The following is a 23,704-nucleotide window of genomic DNA, read 5'->3' as shown; positions in this document are numbered from 1 at the left end:
CTTTTTAAAAATATGTCATATGCTGATAAAAAATATACCTACAATAAGTAGTTAATTTTTTTCCTTAATTAGTTTTGTAGGAATTTAAACACATAAAAATCATATCGATATATAGAATAATAAGACTATTACGTATGTATATTTTTTCTGCTGAGTGTGATTACGATAGGAGACAGACTATAACAGATAATGCCGTGCCGTCTATACCGTGTAACCAAATACATACCCAAATATTTAGTCTATGAGGCATTCAACAAAGAAATATTTACAGTGAAATACATGGAAAACAAAAGGACATTCATAGCAGTTTTTTCTGTAGGTAGTTAAATTAAACTAGTCATTTGTTTTATCAATCGACTCACTGTTCTTTTGTTATGCTCTTTGGTTGCTATACACTATTCCAAGAAACGGGTCATTTTTGGTCTCTCGAATTTTCTAAACTTGTTCGATTTAAGTGGTTGATAATTTGATTTTTTATTTATTTGATTTTAATGTTTGATAATAATATAGCCTTGTTCTGTATAAATATCGCTGTAATAAGATTGTTTCTATACAGGTAAATTTGTCATTGGACACTACCAATCAAACTGTATTTTTTTTCTCAAAGTTCGCATCACCCTGTGAAATATTCTAGCATTTATAAAATATTGAAATTAAAACCCAACTATAGCCTCATATTTTCTTAACATTTTGTTTGTTTGATTCATTCGCTTATGTTGGATAATAAAAAGTTAGGTACTTTTTTAACTAGCGATGTTTTTCATCAATACAGGGTGTTTTTAAATAAGTATGGCAAACTTTAAGGGGTAATTCTGCCCGAAAAATAATTTGACAGTTTGCTTTATAAGTGTATGTTCGCAAATGCTTCGTTTCCGAAATATGGGGTGTTAAAATTTTTCTTACAAACTGACGATTTATTGCTCTAAAACCGGTTGAGATATGCAAATGAACTTTGGTGGGTTTTAAGAGGTAGTTATTACGCATTTTTGACATACAATTAAGAATTTAATATTCACCATTGGCGTGCATACGGGTAACATGACCCGTTTGTTTAGAATTACCCCTTAAAATTTACCATACTTATTTAAAAACACCGTGTGTTGATAAAAAACATGGCTAGTTGTTAAAATACCTAACTTTACTGTTATCCAACATAAGCGAATGAAAAAACAAAATGTTAAAAAAATATCAGACTGTAATTGGGTCTTAATTTCAGTATTTTATAAATGCTAGAATATTCCACAGGATGATGCTTACTTTGAGAAAAAAACGCAGTTTGATTGGTACACTCATTAGTACCGATAAGTTAAAGTCGGTTCGCTAAACTCAGACACAACTGGCTAGTGATTTTAGTAGGTAATTTTTTTGTTTTTGGCCAATTTCGCCAAAATTGGCAAAATTACTAACTATTGAGTAATTAGTAACTATTTAGTAATTATTTTTTTGCCAATATTACCAAACTGGCAAAATTACTTACTAAAATCACTAGCTAGTTCTGTCTGAGTTTAGCGAACCGATTATATCGGGTACCTATACAACGACAATTTAACTTCTAGCAACAATATTATTACAGCGATATGGTTAACGAATAAGGCTATATAATATTAAAAAATCACTTAAATCAGACAACAGGTTTAGGAAATTCGAGACATCAAGAATGACCCATTCCATTTTTAAGGAGGTGCCTTAATTTCTTGGAGAAGTGTATTATTCTCGGTTTGGTATTCGGTACCAAAATGAGAACTGGCGTTAACATATGAAGGGCCAGGGGAAAGAACGATGAATGTCTATCTGCAAGCATTTTCGGTAAAATGAGAAATAAAGTTACATATTCATTGTTTTTACCCCTTGCGTCCAATCTTGTGACGTGATTTTAAGACCATTATCATATTTATGTCCCCTTGTCCATTCACAGGTTGATAGTACCCTTTCTAAGCTAACAGATTGCACAACAATCTCAAAATGACCAAAAATTTACATTCATCCTTTTTCCCTCTGACCCTCATATTGTGCACATCTGTCACTGAATTGAATTCTTTTCAAATCACACATTGTCAATGGCAAATACTCGAAAAAATACGTAAGTTCCTAATAAACTTTGGTTAGTTGGAATATAGACACGGATCGCTTAGATCGTAGGTTCAAACCCCACCCGGTGTCAGTTGTTTAGATATTTATTAATTTGGTTGGTCTTTACTACGGCTGTGATATTAAAGCTTAAAATTGACCTACTCTGTTACGTTGTTCTAGTTCTAAGATATGTAATAGGCTAATGGGCAACTACGAGACTTGCAAGACTCTTGCTGCAAGACCAAGACCAAGACCAAGACCTGGAGCGCAATACCAAGACCAAGACCAAGACCAGGTGTACTGTCGCAAGACCAAGACCAAGACTCTCTAAGTCTCGTCTTGGTCTTGCACTTGGGCAACACTAGTCAGCTCTAGTTTTCGAGATATAACGTACTCATCAAATACTTAAATATTCTTACATTTCTGTATATTCCACCACTATAATTGCAATATGTTTGTAAAAAAACTTAACAAATTCCAAGAGAAATGGGCAAATGGACAAAAGTGCGTATTAAAACTATTTTGGTGTTCATTTAGGAGATCAAGATAAATCCTGGGCTCCATATGTAGTGTGCAAAACTTGTCTTGAAAACTTGCGACAGTGGACGAAAGGACAACGAAAGTGTTTAAAGTTTGGTGTTCCAATGGTATGGAGGGAACCAAAAATCATTTTGACGATTCAGCAAAGACCATCCTAACCTTGGTTCAGCAATAAGACTAATTCCACATCAGCTTGAGCAGATACCCATTCCAATATTTAGCAGTCTACCTACGCTACCAGAGGATAATATCAAAATGTTATCTGAGGAACTACATACTAATAGATTTGAGGAAGACGACAGTGATTTTGAAGGGAATTCAACACGTCCTGAGCGCTTTACTCAGGAAGAGCTAACCGATCTTATCAGAGATTTAAACCTTCCAAAGGACTCTTCCGAGTTGCTTGCCTCCGGACTAAAAGAAAAGAATGTTCTTCACTCAGACACCAAAATTCTATACTACCGTAATAGAGAAAAAGACCTTTTGCCTTTTTTTCTCAGCAAGATTATATGGTTTTTTATAACAATATTAAAGGACTGTTAGAAGAAATGGGTGTATCGGAATATACACCAGATCACTTGGCGAAAAGTGTGTCCTTCTACATAATGGCAAAAAATATGGAAGTATATCAATTGGTCATTAGAGTGGAAGAAATGCTCAACAACTTTAACAAACACGGTTGTCATATGAGAATTGAAATACCTCTACAGCCATTTAGACCGTTTCCCAGAAAATCTTGGTGACCTTAGTGAGGAACAAGGGGAACGCTTCCACCAAGGTATCAAAACGATGGAAGAGAGGTATCAGAGGAGATGGGCCAATCACATGATGGCAGATTACTGCTGGAGTCTTCGAAGAGACCGTCCTTTTAAAGCCTTGCAAGAAAATTATATAAAAGTAAGTTTTTAGCTGAAGCCGAATAACACATTTTTGCTGCGACGCTGGTAAGGTTAGATGGAAAGTTAAGTTTTTTTGGCAGATATGTGTCATGATTTATGTAAGTATATTGTTGTACAATAAATATCTTACTTTTTATTCGTGTTTTGTTTATTTCATGGGTAGCAGCACTACATATATGTTGGTAGTGCTGCGTTAAATTACCCTATACGATCTGATGGAGCAAATCTGGTGGCATTTTTGGATTCAGCAGACCAAAATTACCTAGAAACAGTCAAAAAATTTCCGGCAGCAAACTGTGTGTTTACCAGTGTTATATTTGGTTTATATATTATTATGATTTACTACAACTTAATCAGAGTTGTCAAAACGCAACCATAGTCCAGAGAAATAAGGTTTTTCTCGTGACACATCCCCCTCCAGGCCGAAACCAAATTTTTTGAGTAGTATGGACATCTATATTATTAACCTATATGTTTCCTGCAGCCGATTTTGATGATATACATAGTTATAAACAAATGAAGATCGAAAAATGGTAAATTATCGCTTTTTTCGTCTATTAATAAAAAGTTAAGCAATGTAAACAAATTTGAGAGTAAGAAACTCATAAATCGTATAAAAAACTTCAATATGGCATTCGCTGAATATGTCCAACCTTATTGGTTGCTTAGAAAATTGCAAAATAAATCATAAATATTGAGTTTTTATAAATATTCGTAACTTAGGTAAAAATTAACTTAGAATCTTCTTATTACACGGAATGCCGAGACTTCTTGTACTTAAATTATATTTTAAATTTCAAAGCAATTGGTCAAATAGTTTAAAAGTTATTTAATTTATTTTTCCCAAATTAATTTTTTTTGCAACACTATAAGTCAGAAAATTATGAGGTTACAATAATACTTCGGACAGTTTATGAAAGAAGAACATTTATACTATTACCTTAATTAAAAATAAATAACAAAAAATAATTTTAAACAGTGTAAAATTATTTTGCAAAAACATGTCCATTTTTTGCTTACGTATAAACAATTAGAATAACTTTTTAACCGTTACCCGTAGAAAAATTATTTTTTCATATTTAGAAAGACTGAATTTTTATACACATTTAGAAAGAAAAACAACTGTTCTAGGACATTTAGGGACAAAGTTAGCCCCCCCATTTTTTTAATTCACATGTTTTTGCAAAATTATTTTGCAATATTTATAATTATTTTTTGTCATTTTTTTTAAATTAAATTAATACTGTAAATTTTCTTCTTTCATAAACTATCCAAAATATTACTGTAACTTCATCATTTTCTGACTTACAGTGTTGCAAAAAAAATTAATTTTGGATAAACAAATTAAATAACTTTTAAACTATTTGACCAATTGCTTTGGAATTTAGGGTATAATTTTAGCACCATAAGTCTCAGCATTCCATGTAATAAGAAGGTTCTAAGTTAATTTTTACATAAGTTATGAATATTTATAAAAACTCAAAATTTATGATTTATTTGCCAATTTTCTAAGTAACTAATAAGGATAGACATACTCAGCGAACGCCATATTGAAGTTTTTTATACGGTTTATGAGTTTATTACTCTCAAATTTGTTTAAAATGCCCAATTTTTTAGTAAGAGACGAGAAAAGCGAAAATTTACCGTTTTTTGATCTTCATTTGTTTATAACTATGTATATCATCAAAAGCGGCTGCAGAAAACATATAGGTTATTATTATAGATGACCATATTACTCGAAAAATTTGGTTTCAGCCTGGAGGGGGATGTGTCACCAACACGATATTTTTTTTCCTTATTTCTCTGAACTACCAGCAATTTTTGGCCACAGTGCAATATTTCTCGTTCCAATCTTCATTTTGTTGTTCTGAAGCTATTTCCTTGTGGCATTTTTATAATTCAACTATTTTTAATGGGAAATAAGCCATAATTTTACCAAAAAAATGATTTTATTAACGTTTGGAAGCCTAAATCGGGTTTCGTTGTCCAAATACAAAATAGAGTAGTTTATACTGTATTTTGTATTTTGACAACGAAACCCGATTTAGGCTTCGAAAAGTTAATAAAATCATTTTTTGGTAAAATTGTGGCTTATTTCCCATTAAAAATAGTTAATCTTCATTTTATAGTTTTTTTCTTTAATTTTAATATTCCAAGGTGGCTGTTAAAATGGTTTTGTTGAGATTCCTTAGGTCAGCTATGTTTGTTGAGTCAACCACAGAATAACTAACCACGCAGAAGCGAAACTCAGGCCCAAAACGGTACCATAATTTTCATACTCATGCGTCACGTAACTGGTGCAACCTCACTTTTGCGACTGACAGTAACAGTTGTTTTTAGTTAAATTTTATATTTATACATGTTTTATTTTATAGTTTATTTATATTTTATAGTTAAATTTTATATTTCATATGTAATTAATAACTACTTGTCAATAAATATCACATCATTTGGAATGGTCTATTCCTTAGAACATCAAGTTCTATTCTGTAAATGGTGCACAAGGTCAAATATTTCGGTCCCAACAAAATCAATGGAAACGACAGTCAGATTCGCTTCTGTGTGGTAAGTTATTCTGTGGTTGAGTGCTTATCTTTCATTTCCCTTTTTGTTGCATTAGGTTTCTTGTGTCTTCTGTCTTCATGTTCCCTTGTTTGCTTGTCTTGGCTCTTCTTCTGTGTCTTCTTTAGGACGTTCACCAACGTTTCTTTAGTTTGTAAATATTTGTTTAATTTTGCACGTCTTTATGTGGACCACCCTTTATATATTCCTGGTATGGCCTTGTGTTACTAATCGCAGTGAATGTAATATTTTTATCCCTCCTTATCATATTTATTTTTTCATTCCCTACGTTCAAGGCTATCTTCGCTCTAACCATTCTATAATCACTTCCGGTTGAAAATTGATTTAATACAAAATCCACAAGGAAAAGAACAAATTTTTTCTTTCCTGTAGATGGCTGTAGACCATCAATCACAAGAATTGGAAAAAAATCCTTTGTAAAAGGTATAACATTTAACAAATTATAACCGTTTTAATGAATGCAAAGTTAATATTTAAATTTTGACTATCGTTAAAGCAAGTTGGTTATACTTATAGGTTGGATGCCAGCTGAGCTACCAAAGAAATACTAGGGTAAAAACTCTTTAAATATTATATAGTTGCATTACAGGTGCATACTTGATTAAAACTTCATAGGATGGATACAGATAAAACAGAATAGTGCCCTTAGGTAAGGTATGGACCTTCCCAACATTCCACGTGTTTTAGGTTTTAACATTGATGATGATTGTTAATAAAATCGAAAACGTTCTATGATGTAGCCCTTAAAGGGATTTTTAATAAATTTTATACAAATGATTTTTATCCAATTTTTGTAATTTAATATAGTTACGTATTAAATAGTGTCTTTTTGATAATAACTGTAAAGTTAATTTCGTTGTCTATAATCCGTTTGGTAATTGCCGGGTCCAATTTCTTTGAGGGCTTTTCTTAAAATAAATGTTCATAGCATATTATAGCCTGTCTTGCAGAAAAAATTCTATAAGACTTTGATCTCTTTCGTATCTATCGCCATATCCATGGGCTTTAACCTCAACCACATATAATGAAATAAGTCAAATTCAAATACTTTTGAGACTCTAACAAATCATTGTATACAGGGTGTCCAGAAACTCTACTAACAAACGAAGACAGTAGCATTTGACCTTGCATTACGAGCCGCCATCTGGATTTTAAACGAGAACAGTTTTTGCTAAATATCTCCGCAATTTTCAACTTTTCGACAAAAAGTGTAGAAACTGAAATTGTTGAAAATGCGATTTTCTATAATTTCGTTTATTATAATTTTTTTCGTGCGGCAGATATTTTCCGAGTTATTTGGGGAAGATATTGACAGTTAGAGCATGATTATTGAATTATTGAATTATCGTATATAATATCACAAGAGAGAAAATTTTGCCGGCAATATTTTCGACTGGTATGAAAGTTTGTTGCCTGGCAATTTTCGCGAATTAAATTTTGACTTAAATCACGAGACGTCAGTCGAGTGATTTTGTCAAAATTTCATAAGCGAAAATTACCAAAAGGCAACGAACTTGAATGAAACCAGGAGAAAATTTTGCCGGTAAATAATTTTCTCTCGAATGATATTCGACAAGACTATTTCACGAGACAATTATTGCACCATATCAACGAAATATAATCTTTATTTATTTGTTATTATCAGACACTTTCGTGACAGATCTGTCATAATTTTGTCGCTGAGAAATCACGTCGTTAAGGAGCTTTGTCAGTAGAAAACGATGCGTTGCTATGCCGTTTTATCAGTTAAAAACAGATTAGTGAAATAGTCTCGTTTATTATTAGTTTTACAACAAATATGTACAATCGGACAAGCGAGACCTGAACCTCGATTTTTGACCCTTCGCTTCGTTATCGAACGTATTCGGTTCGTAACTGTTTATTATACGAAGCGAATACTTTCGATAACGAAGCGAAGGGTCAAAAATCGAGGTCCTGGCGCGTGACCTTGTCGTATTGTGCATTTATCGCTGTGTATTTTCGGGCAAGGTCAACCGCCAGGTCTCGTTTGTCAGATTGTACCTACACAAAAATGAAGAGACTTAAATTTTGTACAATTTTAATCTTTTTAATTTTTTTGATAAAATCATTATTTAAGGTAGTACGTATGCGGCAAAAGTGCGAGCGTACGACCTGATTGATTTTATAGCAATTGTTTTTATTCAATATCTCCGCCATTTTCAACTTTTCGACAAAAAGTGTAATGGTAGGGAGCCCAAGCGGGGATTTTTGCAGTTACTCGAAGGCGTCAGATTATCATATGGGGAGAAACCTGGTACCCTGCAGATGCTCCTCATATATTTTCTCTCAACACCGGGGAGTACGATAAGGGAGGCCCGAAAAAAGTACGATAAGGGAGGCCCGAAAAAAAATCTATCCTTAAAAATACTCGAAATTGTCAGATTAAGATAAGGTAAGTTAAGTACATGCAAAAGAGTGTATATTTCAAAAAACTGACGATTTGAGCAGAGCGTAAAGAAATGGGTGAGTCAAAAAGTTTTACAAAAAAAGCGAATATTTCGCGAAGTGAACGTCAGATCGAAAAACTAAAAAATACGTGGTCAATATTTTTCAAAAATTTATCGAATGATACCAAACATGACCCCCACGGAGAGGAGTGGGGGGTAAGTTTAAAATTTTAAATACAAATCCCGCGATAATTCGCAAAATAAACATCAGATCGAAAAACTGCAAAATACACTCATTCAATTTTTGTGAAAAATATATCAAATGGTACCCAACACGATCCCCCACGGATGTGGGGTGGAGGGTTACTTTAAAATCTTAAATAGGAGCCCCAAATCTTATTACATATTTGGATTCTTTACGTAAAAAGGAGCAATTTTTTTTGAAATATTTTTTCGAATTATGGATAGATGGCGCTATAATAGGAAAAAACTATTGTTGGAAATGGAAAATTAAATTAAAAAATGGAAAATCCCCACTAAAATGGAAAATTTTTCTTAACTTTTTTTGGTTTTAGGACCTAATAATCACAACCCAATAGGTCCCCATAGTGCTCGAGTGACTGCAAATTTAGCATACTTTCCTCCCCTACTATAAGAACTGAATTGTTGCAATTACGATTTACGACAATTTTTTGAGACAACCAGTGGCGGGTCTACGAGGGAAGGAATGAGTAAATTCCCCCCAATAGGGTCCATAATTCAAAAAAAAAATGTTGAAATATAAAAATACCGGGTGTCCACTTATATTTTCCTCCATTTTAACTGCCTATAACTTCTAAACGGTTCAAGATAGAAATATGCGGTTTTCGCTGAAATGTTTTATTTTAGTAAAAGTTTTGTCTGAATGGATTGAATTTTTTATATCGCTTTCAAATACGAAATAAAAATGGCGAATTTTTGAAAAAACTTTGTAGACTTTTTTTTTAATGGAATACCCAGTATGTTTTTTTGTAAATTGAAAGAATGGTCATTCACCTATCCAGCGATATAAAGTTTTTCAAAATCGGTTGTTAAATCACTGAGTAATTAATTTTTAAAATGAGCGGTGCAACGTGGATTTCACATACCTAAATAACATAACTGAGCAAAATGATATTATGTTATGTGATTTCCACATTGCATCTCTCATTTTCAAAATTAATTGCTCAGTCATTTGGCAACCGATTTTAAAAATTATTATATCGCTGGATAAGTAAATGACCGTTTTTTCAAGACACAAAAAATATACTGGGTGTTTTAAAAAAAAAGTCAACATCGTTTTTTTTTCAAAAATCCCCCATTTTTTATTTAAAAGCGATATAAAAAATGGTCATTTACCTAAAAACTTGAGAAAGCGGTCATTTATCTATCCAGCGATATAAAATTTTTTAAAATCGGTTGTCAAATGACTGAGCAATTAATTTTTAAAATGAGAGATGCAATGTGGAAATCACATAACTTGCTTAGTTATGTTATTTAGGTATGTGATATCCACGTTGCACCTCTCATTTTAAAAATTAATTACTCAGTGATTTGACAACCGATTTTGAAAAACTTTATATCGCTAGATAGATGAATGACCTTTCTTTCAACTTACGAAAAAATATACTGGGTGTTCCATTAAAAAAAAGTCAACAAAGTTTTTTCAAAAATCCGTCATTTTCTATTTCGTATTTGAAAGCGACATAAAAAATTCGATCCATTCAGACAAAACAAAATAAAACATTTCAGTGAAAACTGCATATATCTATCCTGAGCCGTTTAGAAGTTATAGGCAGTTAAAATGGGGGAAAATATAAGTGGACACCCGGTATATTAGCTGACATGAAACTTAGAATATCGACAGACAAATTCAATCAATAAAACCCGCTAGTTAATAAAATTAGGTGAACTTAATGCATATAAGTTATTATTTATGTCTTTTATGTACCTACTTAGTTTGGTTGGTGTTTCATTGGAAAAAGGAATTTGTTGTTTCATTAGAAGTTTCAGAAATTGTGTAAAATATAATTCTCTTTATTTTTGTTCATGTACAATTATGTCGTAAAGTTAATAATAAAATTTATTTAATTTATTTAATACATGTAATGAGACAATCCAATAATTATGCTTCCAATATTTTCCCCCATAACTCGGAAAATGTTGATCGCATAAAAAAATTGTGCAAAAGAAATTGTATGAAATTGCATTTCCAACAATTTTAGTTCTTACCATTTTTGTGGAAAAGTTGAAAATGACGGAAATAGTAAGCAACAACAGTTCTCCTTTTAACTCAATATGGCGGCTAATGCAACCGCGAAATTCAGTCACGATTTTAAATGTACACTACTATTGACCTCCCTTAAAGGATATAATTATAAGATTTGGAGCAGCTCGGAAACAATATTCAATTGAAAAATTATGCTCCTCCCACCACGTTTTATTATTTTCCCACTTAACTAGGGAAAATATCAACAGCATGAAAAAATTGTTAAAAAGAACTTGTAGGAAATCATATTTGGAACAATTTTAGTTGAAAACGGCGAAGATATTGAACAAAAGTATTTGCTATAAAATCAATCAGATCTTACGTTCGCGCAATTTCCGCATACATACTACCTTAAATATTAATTTTAGCAAAAAAATTAACGAAATCAAAATTGTGTAGAATTTAATTCTCTCTATTTATGTATAGGTACATTCTTGTCGTAAAACTCATAATAAACGAGATAATTCAATAATTATACTCTAACTGTCACTATTTTCCGCCATAACTCGGAAACTATCGACGGCAGGAAAAAATTGTAATAATGGAAATTATATTTATTTTAGAAAATTATCTTTTCAACAATTTTGGTTGTTATACTTATTGCCGAAAATGGCGGAGATATTGTACTAAAAGGTACTCTTGCTTTAAGTCGATAGGATAGATACACCGTTTTCTAGAAAAATAAATTTGAAAATGTCTCGTTTTTTGAATTTCTAAAAAAAATACTCCCCAAGTATTTTTTCCCCCAAACTTAGATAGAGGGGCAAATTCTAAGCAAAATTTGTTACATAAAGTTATTAAAATAAATCAAAACTTTTTGAGTTATTAAAGATCAAATATTTTAATTTTTCGTGAGAAAAATGCATGTTTTTAACCGATTATTATTACCAAAAAGTTATTATTACCAAAATGGAACCTAATAAAAAATGAAATAAACTCCTTACTGGAAAAACCTTTTAACTAAAACTGAGTTATAATAGGTAATTGAGTATATATTTTTTTCGGGGAGTATCCAAATCTAAGTACATATTCAAGCTTAAATAACGGGAAAATGATGCATTTTATAACATAACCTTATTAAACATTTTTGTCAAAGTACTTAGAAATATCTATAAAATGAGCCTCCGAACAAGTTGATAGCATTAAAATTTATGCACCAAATATTTTTCAAAATCTATATTTTAAAAATTTTTCCAAAAAAGTTATTGTTTTTTTTAATAACTCCGTTAATTTTTACGATGTCAGGTTTGCCTAAAAATCATTTGAAAGTTAATTTTAATGACTATTAAACGACGTTGAACTTAACCTTTTAAACCCCTTACTTTTTTAAAAATAAAAGGTTGAATGGCCCCGGTTACATGGTTCTCGCAGCAAAATTTAAGCTTTAAATGTTTTTATCTCGGTTATTTTTTACCCTACAGAAATAGTAAAAAGGTAAAATATTTGATACAGAAAAGACTAAAATTTGGTTATACATATATAGTCGGTTCGCTAAACTCAGACTAGTGTTGCCCAAAATTGGTCTTGGTCTTGCAGTCTTGGTCTTGTTCTTGCGTTTTAGCAAGACCAAGACCAAGACCAAGACCGCCTTATTTTAGCAAGACCAAGACCAAGACTGACCGTGCAAGACTTGAGCAAGAACAAGACTAAGCCTGCAAGACTCTTGCGTCTTGCAGTTAGGATTGAGTGTTGTTTTATGGAATAATACAGGGTGTAACAAAAATACAGGTCATAAATTTAATCACATATTTTGGGACCAAAAATAGTTCGATTGAACCTAATTTACCTTAGTACAAATGTGCACATAAAAAAAGTTACAGCCCTTTGAAGTTACAAAATTAAATTCGATTTTTTCCAATATATCGAAAACTATTGGAGATTTTTTATTGAAAATGAACATGTGGCATTCTTAAGGCAGTAGTATCTTAAGAAAAAATTATAGTGAAATTTAGACACCCCTTAAAAATTTTATGGGGGTTTGGTTCCTTTCAACCCCCCCAAACTTTTGTGTACGTTTCAATTTGATTATAATTGTAGTACCATTAGTTAAACACAATGCTTTAAAAACTTCTTTGCCTCTTGGTACTTTTTCGAAAAGTCAGTATTTGTCGAAATATTTTGCATATTATTTGTCAAATCCACCACATATTTGTATATGGCCACATATATGTTATGTTCATCTGTGATATGGCTAAGTATTACGATTATGGAGACTTGATAATAATAGGAAAATTTATTTATGATTTACATATTTAGGTATATTTTAAACCATATTAAAAAAGAAGTCACATCTCGATAAAATATGCCTTATCGAAAAAATACACAGAAGCAAAAAAGTTTTAAAAAGACTGTGTTTAACTAATGGTATCGCAGTAATAGTTTAATTGGAACGTACACAACCATTTGGGAGGTTTAAAGGAACAAAACCCCCATAAAATCTCTACGTAAACATATTAGAAAAGAAGCCGCAACTCGATAAAAACTGCCTTGTCGTAAAAATACTAAGAACCAAAAAAGTTTTAAAAATATTGAATTTAACTAATAGTATCACAATAATAATTTAATTGGAACGTACACAAAAGTTTGGGTGGGTTTAAGGGAATAAAACCCCCATAACATTTTTATGGGGTTCACAAATTTCACTATAATTTTTATTTAAGATATTCCTGCCATAAAAATGCCACATGTCCATTTTCAATAAAAAATCTCTAATAGTTTTCGATATATTGGAAAAAATCGATTTTCATTTTGTAACTTCAAAGGGCTGTAACTTTTTTTATATGCATATCTGTACTAAGGTAAGTTAGGTTCATTAGAACTATTTTTGGTCCTAGAATAGGTGATTTAATTTATGACCTGTATTTTTGTTACACCCTGTATATTAGTTCGGGTATATGCTTAGAGACTATGAGATACAAAAAAATATGTAACAAACATATGGAAAAATGGATTTATCCGCATTATGAACAATACATACCGAATTAAAAATATGAACACTTATTTATTGGATACGTACTCAGAGGTCATAATAAATTATTATACAATGTAAAAATAAAATATTTCATTCTTTCCTAATATCAGTCGATGCCTTCGCTCCGAAATTAATTACAATTGAGCAATTGTCTAAACTTTGAGAATAGCAACCTTTCATAAAATAATCTTCTTGTGTTGAGTGTATAACAATGTCGCATTGAAACTTTTAAAGAAGTATGTCGCCTATAAGGTGATAAAAATATAATACGAATACCATATTCACTGCTACGGACAACCATTCTATTGTTTTTCCTTATCCATATCGTAAAGACTAAACGTCCTACTTTTTGCAGGGTGTGCAATTAAATATTAGATCAATCGGCAAAACAAAATTTTTTGCTGAAAAAGCACTAGATAAGATAATGCCTGGCTACCATGTATAGTCCATTCGCGCACGGTAAAATGTTACAAAACTTTCAAATTTCAAAAAAAGAGATATTTATTATTATATAAAAAGAGATATTGGCCGATGTGTGATTTTGCCATTGTTTTTTTTTATTGTTAATGAAGAACTTATGAGAGGATGGGTGATCGGGCTGCATTAAAAACTAAAAACAATGTTTTTTAAAATGAAATAGACAAATTACTTATCGACAACTGATAAATAAAGTTTAAACTTCAGTTTAGGCACTTCGAGATTTCGAAAATAATATTTTTTCCACCTACCTCTACCGAAAGTATACTTTTGCGGACCTGATTGTAGGGAGCAAAGTTGTACTTTTCCTCAATAGGGAGGAAAAGTAAAAGTAAAGTCATGGTATGTCATTCATGAAATATAACTTATTGACACCCTGTATAATATCTATTTTCTATTACGTAAGTATCTATACATTTTAACATTTATTTATAAAACACTCTGTATTTTGCAGAATGGTAAAAAACAGTAAATTGATATTTTGATTTAACAATGTTTACATTAATAATTTGACTTATATTTGACAGTTGACAGTTATATTGTACCTACTTGTTAGATTTAGTTCTAATAAATTTTGTTGGTTAGTTACATAAAATAAATTAAGTAAAAATGAAAAAATGACTTGTTATTTGAGGAAGGTGGAAAAACCATATGTATAACATGGGAGTAAAGTGCCTTTTCCTCCCTTGGATGATTACTGCCCTAGTAAACTTCATTCTCGGGAGGAAAAGTAGCACTTTCCTCCCTTGTTATACAAATAGCTATTACTTGTGTTTTTGAGCCTTGAACATCGTCATTTTTCGATTTTTTTCAGTTTTAAATTGTTTATAACTCGGAAACGAATAACTTTAGACAAAAACTACAAAAGACCTTTTTTGTTCCATATGATTCAAAGAACCTAAAGTAAGTCTGCCAGGGCTGAAACAATTGATTTTTATAACTTGTTAAATTTTTTTTTAAATAAATATAGAAATAACTCAGAAATTACGGCATTTCGGTATAGGAAATATTACATGAAAATTGCTTAGTAGTTATTATGGTTCAAAATGCAAAAATATACAGGGTGTTCTATTCGAAATACTAAAGTTCATTATATTTTCAAAAAACCGCAAGATCTGGTAACAATCTGTAATTACCACTATAATATCGGCCGCATTAGAAGACCTTTACTCACCAAATTCCATAAAAATCGTTCAAGTCGTTTCCGAGATATTTGAGGCGTTCCATACATAAAACTCACTCTGTATAAATGTTATATAATTAAACTGCGTGTATTACTTTGCATTAATTCTTGTTAAAAAAAGTCAATCTTAAAATTTTCAACTAATAGCAAACAAAAATTTTCAACTAATAATATTGTCAAAGCTATTGCGTACTGTGTTGTAATTTAATTTGTATTTTTTTTATTTTTTATTTGAATAAATGGCAAATTATAGAACTCTTTTATTCCATTTCATTTCATATACCTAATGTGAGAGTCCATCAATCCCTTTCTAGACAGATAATGTTCTTTAAAATACAGTCTAGATAAGTTTATGTCATTTGTTTGTTATTTTGTGTTTTCACCATGTTTTAGCACATGTCAGGTTATTAAATGCAAACGTTTATTAAGAAACAGACCTACTCCCGTGGGACATGGTAGATAGCCCAGTAAGTTAAAGTATAGGCAGGGATAGTTTAGATCGTGGGTTCAAACCCACCTAATGCGAGTTGTTTTATTAATAAATAGCAATACGCTAGTGGGTAACTGCGAGACTTGCAAGACCAAGACCAAGACCAAGACTTGGAGTGCAATACCAAGACCAAGACCAAGACCAGGTGTACTGGTGCAAGACCAAGACCAAGACTGTCCAAGTCTCGTCTTGGTCTTGCATTTGGGCAACACTAACTCAGACGCAACTGGCTAGATATTTTAGTCGATAATTTTTTTGTTTTTTGCCAATTTTGCAAAAATTGGCAAAATTACTAACTATTTAGTGATTATTAACTATTTTGTAATCACTTTTTGCCAATTTTACTAAAATTGGAAAATTACCGACCAAAATATCTAGAAAGTTGCGTCTGAGTTTAGCGAACAGACTATATCACTTTTTACGTATATTGAGTATTTTTGGACTTATTATCAAAAGAAAATGAAAATTAGGATAATTTTAAAAATTCACATTTTTTAAATTTATATCGTTTTTTCAAAAATATGAATTCTAAACCGGTCAAAATTTTTAAAATCATTATTAGACCTGGATCCCGCGTAAGAAAGAAAAGTTGATTAATAGCAAGCTGAAAATTTGTTAATAGCTTAACGGTGTCTAGTCGGACAAACACTGATGCACGGGAACACTGTAACAGGGGAAGTTTTAACGGTGGAGCATGATAAACGTGTCGTCCTGACAAGTTTATGATGGTGAAAAATAGCAAGTTGTTTTTACGTTTATTCAATAGCCAACGTTATATAATATATGAAAAAATGTTTGTCCGACAAAAAGGGTGGGCATTTTAACGAGTCCGACTCGTAGAACATGTCACATCACAGGAATTATGTTGGTGATGAATAGCAGCCTGATATTTGCATGAGAGTTTAACGTAAGGTTAAAAAAGCAATTGGAAGTTCTGTCGGACAAAATTAATGGGAAATTTTCCTAGTCGGACATTCTAAACACGTAAGATATAGACAAAAATGTTGGTGATAAATAGCAAGCTAATTTTGATTTGTTTATGTACAAATTATATTTTGTAACGCAAAAAGTTATATGCCGGACAAAAAGTTTGGGCAAATCGAAGGCAATAAATAAAAAATATTTTTTCAGAATGACTTAGTCACATATTGATAAAGCTATTTTAGTTGTATATTATTATTTATATTCACGTATTTATCAAAAACGGTGAGGTAAGTATCAATGCATGTATATATTGCAAAACAATTATTTTTTTGGATGGAGTGTGTTCTTGATATTCTCAAAATGATAATAAAAAATGTCATGTGAACATGTGAAAGCAATCTCTTAGGGTTTTCTAATTAGGCGCATCAGAAAGTACGGAAAATTTCCGACAAAAAACGTTGTATACATTTTTTTCCATACTCAAATCTTAACCCTGTAAACGACATTGAAAAATGTGAAGAGACACATTATGCTTAGAAGTATATATTAGAAGGCTGCATTTGTCAGTGTGACACTTTGTGCTATACAAAGTAGTATTTGAAAGTACATGGTCTCTGAGTTTCTGTTTGCCACTTGTGTTGGAAATTAAAATTTATATTAACTATGGAGTATTTTTGTGTCTATTTTTGAGTGTCAACAGTTTAAATTTTAAGTCGCCAAATCAAAAGTGAAACCATTCAACGGAATATTTTTGAGTAATTTTCGAACATTTTACAAAGTTCGTAAAATACTTGGTCATCAATTCAATGAAGTTCAGTTGCCAGATAATTGTGAAAATTCTATTGAATATCATTATTCGTGCTATAATGCTTTGCTTGATTGAAAAAGGGTACCTAAATAAATTATTATTAAAATTGTATAACGTAATTTTTCTCAACTTTATACAAATTAAATATATTAATGTAATATGTCACATGGCTAGAAGTAATTTGCTGCCAAAATAAATCGATTAGTTTAAATTTGAAGTTACGATTGCAATTTATTATGAATTATTGTCAAAAGTGACAGTTTTTCTTAAATGGAAATGTATTCATAGACATAAGGGTAGACAGGGAATACAGTTCAAAAAGTCGATAAGTGGTCTATATATCTCTTTTAACCAGGCGATCCCGCGCATGTGGCAGACAAAGATAGCTAGACCACTCAATCCATAATATACTTTGCCTGATCTACTATAAATGTATTACAGTGAGGTATCTAAATGATGTTGAGATAAATCGAAAGATATTGATTGTAATTGATTGCAGGTACTTTTGACATAGAATAATCACCCCTTATTGAAATTTCAAAAGTTATTTTTTTAAATTGTCCGACTACAAAATCTACCCCTTATTTTTTTCCGACAACAGTCATTCTTGGTAAGGAATAATTTACTTAATTAAATTTCGTCTTTGCCGGAAAGCTATTTATCACCAGCATTTTTGTCTATATCTTACCTGTTTAGAATGTCCAACTACGAAAACTTCCCATTAATTTTGTCGGGCAGAACTTCCAATTGCTTTTTTAACCTTTCATTAAACTCTCATGCAAAAATCAAACTGCTATTCATCACCAACATAATTCCTGTGATGTGACATGTTCCACGTGTCGGACTCGTTAAAATGCCCAACATTTTTGTCGGACAAACATTTTCTCATATATTACATAATGTTGGCTATCGAATAAACTTAAAAACAACTTGCTATTTTTCACCATCATAAACTTGTCAGGACGACGCGTTTATCATGCTCCACCGTTAAAACTTCCCCTGTTCCAGTGTTCCCGTGCATCAATGTTTGTCCGACTAGACACCGTTAAGCTATTAATAAATTTTCAGCTTGCTATTAATCAACTTTTCTTTCTTATGCGGGATCCAGGTCTATATATTTTACAGGTATATTTTATAAAATGCACCGTTTTCCCGATATTTAAGTTTGAATATGTACTTAGATTTGGGTGCTCGTCGAAAAAAAAACATTCAGTTACCCATAACTCACTTTGAGTTAACATTAGTTTAATTCTTTAAGTGAGGGTTGTATTCAGATTTTTATTATCTTTAATTTTGTTAATTATAACTTTTTTGTAAAAGCTTATAGTTTTTGAGTTATACGTGAAAAACAGCTTTAAAACTTGTATTTTTTACGAAAAAATAAAACTTTATATAACAAATCTTGCTTAGAATTTGTCTCTCTATCGATTTACGGTATTATTTAAAAAATAATAATTTTCACCTCTGAGAAGGGGTGGCATCCACCACCACGGTAAAAGCGCAAGTTGGCATCATGTCACCGTTGTTCCTTGAGCTATCCTCTAAGCACTCACCAATTTTCATGAAAATCGATGGAGGTTCAACGAAATCGGAGGTGAAAACCTTCAGTGACTACACTAAGTGGAATGAAAGATATTTTCCCTAATTTTGACGTTGCTGTGCACATTTATTTGTGCATCCCAGTTGCCAACGTGTCCGCTGAAAGGTCATTTTCGAAAATGTCAAGAATTAAAAATAATTTCCCATCAAGTATGACGCAAGAACGTGTTAACAATTTGTCGATTTTGTTAAGAAAAATTTTTTTTTGAAAAGTCTTTTTTTGAACAGAATTCTCTGATGTGATCGAACTGAAATGACGATTTTTCTGTTGTAGGTATATAAACATCGTAGTTTAAATCCATTTTTAGTGTATTCTTATTTAAATAGAAATTTCTGCAATTTTTTTCGCAAAAGTGGTAGGTAAATGTTTGAAGTGCGGCTACTAGAGAATTGCCTAGGGCGTCAATTGACCTAAACGCGGCCCTGAGGCCAGGGCCCGACCGGGCTGTAGCGTCATACGAGAGAGATACTTCTGTCTTATTTTTTTAATCTGTATACTGTACCTGTACTTTGTATGGTTTATACTTTTAGTCGTTGATTTGAGAAATTAATGTACTCATAAATAATTTAAATTTATTTTAGATAATATTAAAAAAGTAAAAACTGTACGTGATTTCCTAAATAATATTTTGCATTACTTACACAAAAAAGATTTACATGTTAGACAAAAATATGATTAAAAAATAATGATTTTACTTACCTAGAAACTACGACAAAGATTAGAAAAAAAATTTTTGGAACTGGCGCCATTGTTTGCAAATCTGATCTCATATGATAAAATTGAAGCAGTAACTTTTTATTTAAACGAATATAATTTGCCACACGAGTAGATAAGTGATATATTCATTTCTATATCAAGTAGCCAATTTAACCTCTTGATTTGGTATTTAGATTAGAGATAATTCGAGTATTTTTATAAAGTCAAACTCCTTAGTAACAAACCAATAAGAATAAAAAGTGGTTATTTTGGATGACCAGGCTATAAATAAAATGCGAATTGAAAAAATAGTATAATATAACTATAATACAGTCGAACCCTCTAATTCGAATACCGGTTATAGGAATATCCCGCTTTAAGAAATAAAATTTAGAGGTCCCGAAACGTTTCCACTAGCCAACAATGATCGGTTATTAGAACAATCCGGTTATTGGAATACTTTTGGTAAGGTGGAAGCTTTGGTAAAAGTATAAGACAAGGTGATCTATTTCACCAGAGCTTTTTCCCTTAGCATTGGAAAATATATTCAAACAGCTCGACTGGGGGGAAAAAGGTCTAAACATTGATGTTGTACGTTTTAGTCATTTGAGTTTGATGATAACATAGTATTATTTAGTACATACATATATCAAGGAACTGGAGCAAATGTTGAAGGAATTAACCCAGCAGTTAAATAATATAGGTCTCAAAATAAACCTTCACAAAACAAAAATAATGAGTAATTTAAGGCTCGAGACATATCATTATGAACAATCCGTCTGTTTAAACGCTACATATTCACACCTCTGCTCTCTGGAATGGAAGTGTGGACACTAACTGTTGCATGTATGAATCAGCTCAAAGCTTTCGAGATGTGGTGTTATATTCGCATCTTACGTATATCCTGGCTTGACCGAATTACTAATGTAGAAGTTCTGCGTAGATTGAGGAAAAACTGTCTATCATGACTATCAAAACTAAAAAAATTAAATATCTAGGACATGTAATGAGAAATCAAGAATATTACGGCCTTCTCCAACTGATTCTCGAAGGGAAAGTAAATGGTAAAAGAGCACCGGGAAGAAGACGCATTTCTTGCCGTCAAAATTTACGAAAGTGGTATAACACGACTACCACTGAACGGTTCCGCACTGCGGTAAACAAAGTCACGATAGCCGTGATGATCGCCAACATCCAGAACGAAAAGGCACTTCAAGAAAAAGAAGCGAAGACCCTACAGCTTCTGCAGCTGTGGAATGAATCAATCAATGGAATGATTAACACCCAGTGGCGGTTTCTCCATAACTGCACATGTGCACGTGAACCCCCTAAATTATTTTCAAACATTCATATGTAAAATTTATCATTCTATAAATACCATTTTAATCTAACGATACAGTAAATTAAATCACAAACCACAAATCCAAGGAGTTTATAAGTAATAGGTAATATTTAATTATTTTTATTCTATTTCAACGAGGAAACTTCACGGATGCGAGGCCTTAGTTCTACCTAACTCTCGTTCACCGCTCTCAGGGTGGCTCCTATCCCAATGATTTATCATAAGGCAAAATACAACTCACCACACACCCCGCTTCCCGCTATAGCCCACAAGTTTAGATGTCCACAAGAGCACAAATTGATTGTGATCTTATGGAATTTTTAACTTGCACGGCGGATATGTACATTTAAACTTTGCATTTGTGAAGTTCGAATTTCGGAACAATATTAAGAATGGGGGGATTTGTGGATGTGAATGTTAGCGTGGAATATTTCACATCATATAAATTTTTGTTCTTTATATTTAGAAGAAAAATTAAAAATATCTAAACCAAATTTCTTAGGTACAAATGCACCAAAGTGCAAAGGTCGGGGTCGGGATTATAAATGATCATCTTACATGGAGATTTGTGGAAAAACTTACTGATTGTGTACTACTATCAATACTTTTACCGCTTTCCGTGTTTCCTACATTATTTGGAGAAGAAAAATCATAAAGAACAAAATAGAAGATCCGATTTTAACTATCCGGGGCAGTCCAATTAAGTAAATTTTTGATTGAAAATAATTTAAAGATGATTTTTCAAAAATAATTTGAATTCTTCAATTACTTGTTACGAGGCCAGTGATAACTGCAGAAACAGACTGTTTCTCTGCATTGAAAGATATCAAAACCAAAACTTTCCTTAAAATGGCTATGGGCTGGGATTGACTAACAGCAGTCGCAATGTTTTTAATAAAAAAAAAATGATTCAAGAAATTTCAAATTTTACTGAATTGGTTATTGAAGAATTTATCTAAAAAAATAACAGGCGACTTGACTTTCGTTTGCTTGTAACATTTAAACATTAAATTATAATTTTAAGTCAATACAATAAATTATTTATCATAATTTTTTAAAAAGTTCCTTTGATTTTTTTAATTTGACGACACTCAAAAAATTTTATCTATAAATAGGGCCTCAAGGGTTTTTTATATCTTAATATTATGTGTGCACCAATCTTAATATTATGTCGATCCGATACCAAGCATAGGTTAGTTTAAGTTGCAGATCTATTTGGATTTTATACTACTTCGTTAGACTTTTTGTTTTCTGGTCGGAATTTGAACCATCAATCTACTAGAGCAGTGGTCGCCAACCTATCGATCGCGAGCTACCGGTAGCTCGCGGAGGCAATTCTGGTAGCTCTCACAACGATTTTAATTTAAAAAATACAAACTGCAAAAATCAGAGAAGCTTCCGAAAATTCCACAAAAAAATCTAATTGTCATAATATTAAACATAAACAGCGGCAACGTTGCGGTGAGTGATCTGTCGCTGACGCCATCAAGCTAGAATCGGCTATTTATAGAACCGACCTGCCGGACCAGCGCGTTAGAAGGCATAGAGCGCATCACGCTGAGCCTAAGATTTTTGCATTCGATTAGGGTACCACATGGAATCTTATTACCCAGGATTCCATTGTGAAGAGCATTTGGCTACGATAGTTGTGCCCTCATCGCGCATCAGCGTGCTATGGGGGGGGGGGGGGGGGAAAGGGATGGCCTGGGGCATTGGAGCGAGGTGGGGTGATCCCTGTTTACACTCGGGTCAAAACACCTCGCCCCAATGAATTGTTATACCCGAATGTACTCTTTCGAGAGGGTGGACATTCCCACAGGTCGGGTTAAATCAAATTGCTTGCTTGCTACCAGCGCGTTAGTGTTAGAGAACGATCTGGATTGCTTTGAACGGGATAAATACGCACGGCGCGGCGACATTGCGCTTAGTTTAAAACTGAACGCGTAACCAACGTCCAGCGGTTGGGTTAGTAGAGAACAACAAAAATAATATTATGGCAAGCAGTTGTAAGAAGGTAAAGACATACCACTTTCATTCGGAATGGGAAGAACAATACTTTTTTACAGAAGTTAAAGATAAAAATGTGTGTTTGTTATGTAATACTTTGGTCTCCGTTACTAAAAAAGGAAATATTGAGAGACATCATAAAACTGTGCATTCTAGTTTTGAAAAATCATTCCCACTACATTCTGCCGCCAGAAAGGAGAAACTGAAACAGTTAATTGGACAACAATCAATATTTTTAAGAACAGTCGACAAAAATAAGGCTGCAACTGAAGCATCGTACCGTGTGTCCCAGATAATTGACACAAAAAGAAACCTTATGAAGACGGGGAAATGATAAAACAGGCGTTTTTAGAAGCTGCTGATTCGTTATTTGCCAACTTTAGAAATAAAGACGAGATAGTTTTAGCTATAAAATCTAT

General features: G+C 32.2%; 1 protein-coding gene across 1 annotated transcript in view; it reads right to left on the bottom strand.

The window, feature by feature from the left end:
- The window catches only part of LOC114336055 (myrosinase 1), a 107,749-nt gene extending 87,652 nt beyond the window's left edge, over positions 1–20,097 (bottom strand). The window contains exon 1 of the mRNA XM_028286368.2: positions 19,940–20,097. Coding sequence (XP_028142169.1) covers positions 19,940–20,010 — 71 coding nt within the window. The 5' untranslated portion in view covers positions 20,011–20,097. The remainder of the gene's footprint in view (positions 1–19,939) is intronic.
- Between the last annotated feature and the right edge of the window lie 3,607 nt (positions 20,098–23,704).

This window comes from Diabrotica virgifera, chromosome 1, assembly GCF_917563875.1.
Source record: "Diabrotica virgifera virgifera chromosome 1, PGI_DIABVI_V3a".
NCBI classification, from domain to species: Eukaryota; Metazoa; Arthropoda; class Insecta; order Coleoptera; family Chrysomelidae; genus Diabrotica; species Diabrotica virgifera.
This window is presented reverse-complemented; position numbering and strand designations above follow the sequence as displayed.